The following is a 10591-nucleotide window of genomic DNA, read 5'->3' as shown; positions in this document are numbered from 1 at the left end:
CATTACCCTAGTTACTGTGTCAATACATCTCATCCAGGGTCTTGAACTCTTGCACTGTCCCTCTACCCTTCCATGCATGATATCCTTCTCTGACTGGTCCCTCTTCACATGCTCTAAGGTATGTGAGATGGAGTCTCAAAATCCTAGCTTCCAATAAGCAGCTTGGTTTCACCTTCTCCAGGACAGATCTGTTAGTTCTCAGGATGATCCAATATTCTTCTCCAGCACCACAACTCAATTCTTCTTTAGTCTGCCTTATTCATTGTTCAACTTTTGCCTACATATGAAGCCATTGAAAATGTCAAGATGTGGGATCAGCTACACTTTAGTCTTTAAACTGACATCCTTACTCTTTAGCACTCTAAAGAGATTCTTGACATTAGCTGTGCCCAATGCAGAATGTATTTTGATTCCTTGATTTCTGCTACCATGGGTGTTGATTGTAGATCTAAATAAAATGGAATTATTGACAGGTTTGGCTGTTTACACTGTTCCTTGGCTTATTGCATCTGTAATATCATTATATCTAAAACTATAGACAAAGATCTTAATTTAATAAAGGTACTTTATTGCTAAAAAATGCTATTATTTGAATCTTCAGCAAGTCTTTATAATATTTTTTTTTCTGGGTGAAGGTCTTTGATGACGGATCAGGATGGTGGTTGTGGAAGGCTAAAGGTGGCTCTTCCTTTCTCTTGAATACTTGGAGGATGTTGTAGCATTATTAACTCAAAACTCAATGTCTTAGAGTGGGAATCAACTCATAGCTGACCTCCTCTGGGTTTTCAGAGGCTGTGAGTCACATAGGAGGAGATTGTCCATATTGTCCACCACCTTTGGGTACAGTGAAACTACCCTTGAACGACATCACTAGAAATCAATATTGTCTATTTCAGGGACTAGAAAAGCCTTAAGTGAAGGGAGATGGGGAGATGCAAGACTATGGAGGAGACAGGGTATATATGCACAGCACTTATCAGTTAAGTTCACTGTCCCATATGGATGTTGTTTCTGGTAACCCAAGACAGTAACAATAGAAACATAAAGATCATTTAATCACTGTTACCGATAATAGCAAAAAATTCCTCTTAACTACTGTGAGAAGTAGCAAAATGTATTGGAAAATGGTACTCATAGACTTGTTCCATGCAAAGTTGCAACAAACTTTGAATTTGTTGGAAAAAACCAAATGAAATAACAACAAAACAAAAAAAAACCCCTATAGTATCTGGCAAAGTGCGATAATTGAAACAGATGATGGAGAGAACTGTTTAAAAGTGATATATGATTAGATATTATTATCATAACAGGAGTCCAGAAGGAAGGCTGCATAGTGGAGTGCCCTTAGGGGGAGGAATTGTAAAACAATGAAAGCATTTTTCTTTTACTTTTCAAGGAGAGGAGCGAATGAGGGGTGGGAGCAAAGAGAAAAATGCAATAATGAATGAATGGAAATCCAAAATCTCTATAAATGTTCATTAAAATTAATTTATAAATATTACACTAAAAAAAAAGAAGAAAATGAGATGTGCCTATAAGTGTGTCCCAAGAACTATCCTAGACTTGATTATGGATAAGAAACCACTTATATTCAAACATTTTTATCTAGTCAGTGAGTAACTACAGTAGTTACCTGGTACCAGTGTGTTACACTAAGATTTTTAAGAGGAGAAAGATTAAGTAAGTTTAATTCTAACTCAGTCCTTGATTCGAAGATTTATAAGTAAGTCCTGTGCCTCAGTTTCCTCCATTGAAGAAGGCAGCATTAAAAATAAACACCCCTCTGGTTGTGTAGTCCATAAGAAGTTGTGCAGTTAACCCATAAACAATACCCCTCTGGCTGTTCAAATCCACCCGCAGCTCCTCTGGAGAAATAATCTCCTTCCATGTTATTTACCGCCTCTGAAAACCACTGGAGAGTCAGCTCTGAGTTGGCTCCAATTTGAGAGCAATGAAGAAAAACCCCTTCTCTATATATAAATGTCTCAGGCCCATGTGAAGATAGCCCAGTGTGATGCTTGGAAAGCCCTTTAAAGTCCACCAAGCATCATTCCATCTTCATCCCGGATAAACTGCTTTAAGATCAGGAATACAAGACAGACCATGTGACATGACTACAAAGATCCCTGCATAGTCCATGCTCAAAGGTCAGCATTTTGATAGTCAATGTAAAGTGCCATTGCAAAGGAAACTAAAAGTGGAGCAGTTTGGGAAAAGCCTGGGCTTTTCAAAGGACCTAGAAATGTAGTGTTATATAGCAAGTAGGTGTGCTTTGCAAATACTTAGGAAGGCATGAATGTTCCTCGCTGACATCATTTCTGAAGAAGGATTGCCCTTTGCAGGATCCCTACAAAAGTGACATGATGTAGCAGAAACATTGAGGAAGGGAACCGACATCCACCTCAATGTGTGTACGAGTGCCTCTTTACTCACCCAGCTCTTTAGGAAAGAGTGTCTTCCCACTGCTGATAACCTACCCTTGTATTTCAGGAAAGGTCCTTGATATTCGTACATGTTTGTTTATACTCATTACCTGGCTTCAGGTCTGATTCCTTCCAACATAGGCAAGTAGGAATGGAGCCTTGTGACCCCCAGAAGAGTCGAAGTTATTATGGCTATGTCCTAGCAAAGGAAAGATACATGATAACTAACTTAATGGATCCCAGAGGACATTCACTTAGGCCTCAAAGTTTTTACAATAATAGCATAAAATAATCCTAGGAGAAAGATAATGTCTTTTTCCTAGGATTATCTCAGATAAAGACTAGATAACTTGCTTAAATCATTGCCCTCTGTGGACTCTGATGTTAGAAGCCCAGAGACCATTCGGTTTTAGAATTTTGTGTTCTGTATTGTCAGTATAGGGAGCTCTGGTGGCCTCATGGTAAGAATCTGTGCTGCAATCCTGAAAGCACAAGATTCAAATCCACTAGCTGCTTTGCAGGAGAAAGATGGGCAGTCTCCTCCCTTGTGATTAACTGCCTCTGAAAACTTGCAGGAGGGTCAGCTATGGTTCAGTTCTGACTCAGTGGTACACAACAACATTGTCAGTATAGTCGTCTGTAGATTATACAAATGGTTATCATGATCAGCTGCTGAACCAAAAGTTGAAGGTTCAGATCCACTTAGTGATACTTTGGAAGAAGAGTCTGGCGATGCACTTCTGAAAAGCCAGCCACTAAAGTGAACTACAGGTCTATATTAATGCAGAGGGTTACCAGGAGCCAGAATCCACTCATCAACAACTGATAAATTTCAGTTTGTGGAGTGAATGGTTGACTCTGGAGCCCAGAGAGCTCAGGAAGAGGTATGTTTCTATCCAGGAGATGAGATTCAGTGGAAAACTTCAAGATCATAAAACAAATGTTGAGGAAAGCAATTGTAGTTGCACACTTTGCTTTCACCGAGCCATCTTTGTAAACCCGGCATGAGAACTGTGGTATCTTTTCCCACTGAGACTAACAGCTGTCTCTCTTTTCCAGTGCTCTGTTTCCTGTGGTGGTGGCGTGCGCATCCGCAGCGTGACTTGTGCCAAAAACAATGATGAGCCTTGCGATGTGACAAAGAAGCCCAATAGCCGAGCTCTGTGTGGCCTCCGGCAGTGCCCTTCTAACAGAAGAGTTCTGAAACCCAACAGAGATATACTCTTCACTGGGAAAAACTTACCACCATCTGAGAAAGACCCCTCAATAATACCCCTCCCTCCACCAGCATCCAGTCCCAGAACGCCAGCCAGTCCAAACACTGTGACTATCAGGATTCCCAGTCCTACCACAGCCTCCCAAGAAGATGTGGATTGGAAACAGTGGCAAAATAGTTCAACCCAGCCTGAGTTGGGTTCCCATTCCCTCATTCCCACTGGAACTACTGCCCAGCCCACACTCACTTCGTTGGCCCTTAGTATCCAGCCAAGAGAAGAGAATGTTACCAATTCAATCACGGTTCTCACCTCTGAGGTATACTTTGTACCCACATCAGCAAGCAGTTCTGACTTTTCACCTTTCAGTAACACTGTGACTGAACAAGTGACTCCGTTCTACAGCACTTTGACCAAAGAGCCAGAAATGGAGATTCTTAGTGGCTCAGGAGAGTACAGTGAACAACCAGAAAACGAGGAAAACAACCCTGTAATATGGACAGACAGCAGAGTGCATCAGAACAATTCACCAGTGGTAGGAAGTACACAAATACCACTTGAACCTCCACCAATACCGCATCTCAGGGAGGAGTCCTTGGGGCCACCCTTCAGCACAGTGATGGAAGGACTACTACCCAGCCCAACCCCCACCCCCCTCAAAACAGGTACACCCAGAGTTCAGGGGATATCCACCACAAATCCAGCTAAGACTCCGCTCCTTCTGCGAGGAGATGACCAGCCAGCACCCTCGGGAGAGTCCATAACCCATAACCTTCTGGAAATGCCAACCAACCTGAATCTCACACAGAGTTCTGGGCAAGTCCTGACAGAGGAGGATGCAATGAGCCTCATTGCTGAGGGGTTTTTGCTGAATGCCTCTAGTTACAAGCAGCTCACGACGGAACACAGCTCTGCATACTGGATTGTTGGGAACTGGAGTGAGGTAGGAGATTCTGTTTCTTAACGTGTGCCTGAGTCTGTGTCGGGAAAAGTACTGTGTTCTGGTGCAGATTTTTCAAATGAAGTTTGAATAAAGTACCCTTCCTCTCTTATCTCCCTCACTTCTCACATGGAAAATTAATTAACTCATTAGCTTCTGGGGGAAGAGAATAAATATAGTTAGATAGAGTGGAAAGAACATTACTGCCTGCTTGTGTTGTCTTGGAGAATAAAGCCATTTTTCTGAGCCAATGCCTATGTTGTTGTTGTAAAATGCCATCCAGTCGCAGGCGACTCCTAGCGACCCTATGAATAAAAGTCCTGGACACCTCCTGTCTCTGAGGCCATAAATCTTAACAAGAAGAGACTTTCCATTTAGACTTCCCATTTTCCACCTGAAGAGTGACTGGTAGATTTGAAACACTGGAGGTACATGGCATTTTGACTAGCAGTACAACATGCTACAGATTATGCAACCAGAACTCTTTAGGAATAGAATAGATAAGCTCAAATGTAGGCATTAGTGAAAGATAACCAAGAGACCTTTAATTTCCATTTTAATCAAAAAGCTTATGTCATGACTGTGATTTTAACAGTCATCTCAGTTGGAATGTGTAAAATAAGTTCATGAAGCATGAAGACAGCTGAGTCTCTGACCTCTACTGATTCCACAAGGGAGAACTGTCCCCACTAACAATATCCACAGTACAAAATTATCCCTGTAAGGTCAGATTTGGTCTCTCACACTCCTGCATTTACTTTAACTAATTTCAACACCAATCTTGCTGTACTGTTGTTGTTGTTATGTGCTGTCAAGTCTCCTCACTATGTACAGAAAGCTCTGAACCTTACCCTGTCCTGAGCCAGTCTCACTAATTCCAACACACCAGCACCCATTGCCCTGTATCTATCTGTCTCATCTCGGGTCTTTCTCTTCTGCACTGTCCCTCCACCCTTCCAAGCATGATGTCCTTCTCCAAAGACCAGTCACTCCTGGCCATGTGCCCTAAGTATGTAAAATGGAGCTTCAAAATCCTCGCCTCCAAGGAGAGACTTGGTTTAACTCTCTCCAAAACAGACCTATTTGCTTGCTTGGTAGTCCATGGTATGTTCAAGACTCTTCTCCAGCACCACAATTCTAAGGCATTGGTTCTTCTGTCATCCTTAGTTATTGTCCAGCTCTCTGATGCATAGCAAGTAATTGCAAAGACCATGGCCTAGATTAAGTTCATCTTAGTCTTTAGACTGACATCGTTGCTTTTCAGTACTTTGGAGAGGTCCCTGACAGCAGGTTTTCCCAATGCAATTCATCTCAATTTCCTGGCTGCTGATACTAAGAGTGTTAATTGTGGAGCCAAGCAAGCTGAAATTGTTAACAACCTCAGTTTCCTCTCCATCTATCATGGTGCTGCCAGTTGGTCCAATGGTGAGAATCTTTGTCTTCTTGATGTTAAGCTTCTATCTATATTGATGACTACAGTCCTTGACCTTCTGCAGCTAATGCTTCAGATATTCTTCAGTTTCAGCAAACAAGCTTGTGTCATATGCATAATGTAGGTTGTTGATGAGTCTTCCTCCAATCCCAATGCCTCATAAATCCCTGCTTCTTTTTTTTTTTTTAGATTTTACAGTTTTATTCTTAGCACACACTGCCAGTAAATTAAATTTACTTTCTCAGAAAGTGAGGCACATAACACGTACAGGTTACAGGGCCACCAGAATAACTGACAGGTAGTGATAGAAGTGAAGATGGCTTCATTTCCTTTGTACATAATTGGGTGATTTGTGCACTTGATCTCGGCTCTGTCCGCTGGTCTGAGAGCTGTATTGATGATCTCTGCTTGTGGCTGCTCAGCTGTTGTGCTGTTCTTGGTTTTCCTTTCAGGATCAAGGTGGGTGCTTTCATATAAAATCTTATTTTTAATACCTTCTCTGGTAATTCTTTCCTGGATTCTTAGTTTTGCACAATTATACCTACAATGGAACCAGTATCCTAAAGTCACCAAAATAAATCCTCCTACTCCAACATCACATGATCTTCTAATTTTGCTTGTTAATAAAAAATGTCCAAGGCCAGCCACAACAGATCCTAATGAACCATACAGTACTAAGTCACGTGCACAGGGAATGTTCTGGACATCTAAAATTCCTAGAAGCTTGAAGGACTTCCTCTTCCCAGGCTCGCCGGCTTCCGACTCCAAATCCCTGCTTCTTAAATGATCTGTTCTGATTATAGATTGAAAAGGTGTAGAGAAAGGATTCATCCCTGACACACTCCTTTCCTGATTTTGAACCTTGCAGTGTTTTCCTACTCTGTTCTGAGGATTGCTTCTTGGTCCAAGTATAGGTTTCACATAAGCACAATCAAGTCTTCTGGAATTTCCATTTTCCTCAAGGTCAGCCACAGTTTGTTGTGGTCCACACAGTCAAATGCCTTTATATAATCAAAGAAATACAGATAGATATTCCTCTGGTACTCTTTGCTTTCTGCCAAGATCCATCTGACATTGGCAATAAAATCTCTAGTGCCATGATCTCTATTAAACTCAGTTTGTATTTCTGATAGTTCTCTGTCAACGTACTGTTCCAGTCATTTCTGGATGATCTTCAGCAGGATTTTTCTAGTGTGTGATATTATGATATTGTTAAATAATTTCCACACTCTGTTGGGTCACCTTTTTTTGGAATGGAAAGAAATACGAATCTCTTCCAGTTAGCTGACCAAGTAGTTGTTCTCCAGATTTCTTGGCACATCCAGGTCAGCAGCTGTTTGTTGAAATATGTCAATTGGTATTCCATCCATTCCTGGGGCTTTATTTTTTAGCAAGTCCTTCGGAGCAGCCTGAACTCCCTTCTTCATCACCATTGTCTCTTGGTCATATGTTGTTTCTTGAAATTATTCTGTGTCAGCCAATTCTTTTTGGTACAATGACTGAATATGCCTTCCATCATCTTTTAATGCTTCTTGAATTATTCAATATTCTTCTCATTGTGTCCTCAAATATTGCAACTCACAGCTTGAAATTTGTTCTTCAGTTCTTCCAGCTTAAGAAATGCTGAGCAAGTTCTGCCCTTTTTCTTTTCTGATTTCACCTCCTTGCACATTTCATTGTAATATTTTGCCTTGTTTTCCCAAGCTGCTCTTTGAAATCTTCCATTCAGCTCCTTAACTTTTTGATTCCTTCCCTTTACTTTGGCTTCTCCATGCTTTAGTGCAATGTTCAGAGTATCTTCTTACATATGTTTCGGTCTTTTTTTATTTTCCTTCTTTGTAATGACTTTTTAAATTTTTCATGAACGATATTATTGGTATCTTCCCACAGCTCATCTGATCTTTGTTCATTAGAGTTCAAGGCTTCAAACCTATTCCTGAGTTGTTTTTAAATTCAGGAGGGGATAGAGTCAAGATCAAAGTTGTTTTTATTTGGGTATATTTTAATCTTCTTTAGGTTTAATTTCAACTTGCTTATGAGTAGTTGATGATCTGTTCCACAATCAGCACCTGGCCTAGTTTTCTGCTGATATTGAACTTCTCCAACAATTCCTTCCACAGATGTAATCAATCTGATTCCTGTGCATCACATCAAGTGAAATCAATGTGTGTTGCCTGTGTTTATGTTTCTTATAAAATGTATTTGATATGAAAAAAATCATTGATTGTCCAGAATTCTATCATTCTATTCCCCTGTCTCATTTATGTCACCAAGTCCATATTTTCCAACTACTGATCCTTCTTCCTGGTTCCCAACTTTGACATTCTGGTCACTCATTATTATTAATGCATCATGGTTTTATGTTCAATCGATTTCTGACTGCAACACTTAGTAGACATCATCTATTTCCTCCTCTTTGGCTCTAGTTGTTGGCATATAAATTTGAATTATAGTGGTAATAACAGGTCTTCCTTGTATGCTTATGAATATTATCCTATCACTCACAATATTATATTTCAAGATGGATCTTTTTAACTATGAAAGTGACCCTGTTTTTTCTCTCACATTTTTTTCTCCAACACAGTAGATCAAATGATCATCTGATTAAAAATGTCCCATGCCAATCCGTTTCATGTCACTAATACCTAATGTGTCAATATTTATGCATTCCATTTCTTTCTTAATAATGTCTAGTTTTCTATATTCATGCTTCTCACATTCCAATGATTAGTTGTTGTTTACAGCTGTTCCTCCTCCCTTGTGTTTCCAAAGTTCAGTGTTCGGCTTCAGTTGCTTTATCTGTTAGCCTACTCTTAGTGTGCTCCACTATGCATAGAGTTTTTGAAGGCCTATTATGCTGTACTGGGCCCAAAATCCATTGCAATGATGACACAGACTTCACGGAAACAGGATCTAAACGCTTGCTTGGTTCTCCAGCAAGTTTGAGTGAAAGCCCCCGTTCTGGGTCCATGAGGCATCAATCCCAAGTCACCTCTGTCTCATGTCAGTCTCTACATCTCTGCTGAGGCTACTATTGCTCTTGTGTTAATGTTGGTCCGGCTAGCCCAGGAATCTCTGATCCCCAAGAACACACACTGAATGTGCTGTTTCCTCTTTCTTGATAATAGTGAAATTCCCAGGTTTCTGCCACTGATCTCATTCAATTTAAATTTAGTGGAATGAGGAGACTAACCACTCCCCATGGAGAGGTTAACACACTCTATTTGCATGATGCTGCCCAGCCATGTGGCAAAGTCAAAGTTAATGAGTAAGAAAAACATTTTGAATGTTAAACCTTTGATACTGTAGAATGGAACTCTAAGACAGGATTTTAAAGGAATTTTATACTTCACTGTTGTCAGTAAATTTGGATTATTGAAGTGTTAGAATTAAAACAACAATAACTTTTTTTTTTTTTTAAATCCTGGGTAGAACTAGAATATAGAGGAGGGGGATAATATGATGACAAAAATTTTGGCCCTAAATTTTGGATTCATAAATTTAGACATTTATTGTTCCTAAAACTAATTCTGTCCTCTGAAACATAATTTCAGACACATTTGAATTTGGAATGTACAATTTATTAACTTGATGGAATAATATGACTACTCAGAACTGGGTAGGGAGCTCTGTGCCCTGCTGAGCAGAGAGAGTTGTGCTACCTACCCAAGGGCAAGCAGTTTGAATCCAGCAGCTGCCCTGCAGGAGAAAGATGGGCAGCCTCCTACTATGTGATTTACAACATCCAAAAAGACCTGGAGAGTCAGTTATGAGTCACTTCCAACTTCATGGCAATGAACAATAAAAGATAATTACAGAGTCATTATATGTTATCCAGCAGTTCTATGAAATTTTATGACTCATCCTACTGGCTAAAGAGAAGTGTACTATTGCTATTTGAAGGAAAATAAAAGTAAGAACACACATATTTATAAAGCACATTGGTTTTCAAATCACTTTCATATGCTGTTACTAAGTGCTGTCAGAACAACTATGACTCATAGTGATGCTTATAAACAATGCCTGTCCTGTATCATCCTCATCATCACTGACACACTTGAGGCCACCATAAGTCACCATGTCAGTCCATCTTGTCAGAGTCTTCCCTTCAGTCACTAACTCTCCACCCTTCCAAACATGATGTCTTTTTCTAAGGACTAGTCCCTCTTAACAACATGCCTGTTATCCCTCATGCCATGGCTTCTGAGTAGTCCAAGGGAATAGAGAAAGTCATATAAATATATTTCAAGCAAACAAGTTCCTCCTGGAGAGGGTGAAGTCAGGCTGCTCCTTGGAGTCAAGGATTCTGAAGCTTCGTCTGACATACTTTGGACATGTTGCAAGGAGGAACCAGTCCTTGGAAAGGTCCGTCATATATTGTTGTTGTTATGTGCCATCGAGTCACCTGCGACCCTATGTACAATAACCCTAAAACCCTACTCTATGCCTTGCCAATCTCACTGTCTCTGACATGCCTATTCACATTACTCATCACAAAATCAATCCACCTCATCAAGAGTCTTCCTATCCTGTGCTGTCCCTCCACACTCCCAAGCGTGACATCCCTCTCCAAGGACTTGTC

At 40.4% G+C, this 10591-nt stretch overlaps 2 protein-coding genes across 2 annotated transcripts in view; one reads left to right on the top strand and one right to left on the bottom strand.

The window, feature by feature from the left end:
• The window catches only part of ADAMTS12 (ADAM metallopeptidase with thrombospondin type 1 motif, 12), a 680205-nt gene that overhangs the window by 574294 nt on the left and 95320 nt on the right, over positions 1-10591 (top strand). Inside the window, exon 19 of the mRNA XM_006896807.1 lies at positions 3483-4580. Within this exon, the coding sequence (XP_006896869.1) occupies positions 3483-4580 (1098 nt within the window). The remainder of the gene's footprint in view (positions 1-3482; positions 4581-10591) is intronic.
• On the bottom strand, positions 6202-8980 carry LOC102866954 (cytochrome c oxidase protein 20 homolog). Its single transcript, XM_006896803.1, has 2 exons — positions 8907-8980; positions 6202-6802 (listed from the first exon to the last, which is right to left on the bottom strand). Exons 1-2 carry the CDS (start codon positions 8978-8980, stop codon positions 6202-6204), a joined length of 675 nt encoding a protein of 224 aa, XP_006896865.1.

This window comes from Elephantulus edwardii, unplaced genomic scaffold (genome assembly GCF_000299155.1).
Source record: "Elephantulus edwardii isolate Elephantulus edwardi_28Jun2011 unplaced genomic scaffold, EleEdw1.0 scaffold00191, whole genome shotgun sequence".
NCBI lineage: Eukaryota > Metazoa > Chordata > Mammalia > Macroscelidea > Macroscelididae > Elephantulus > Elephantulus edwardii.
This window is presented reverse-complemented; position numbering and strand designations above follow the sequence as displayed.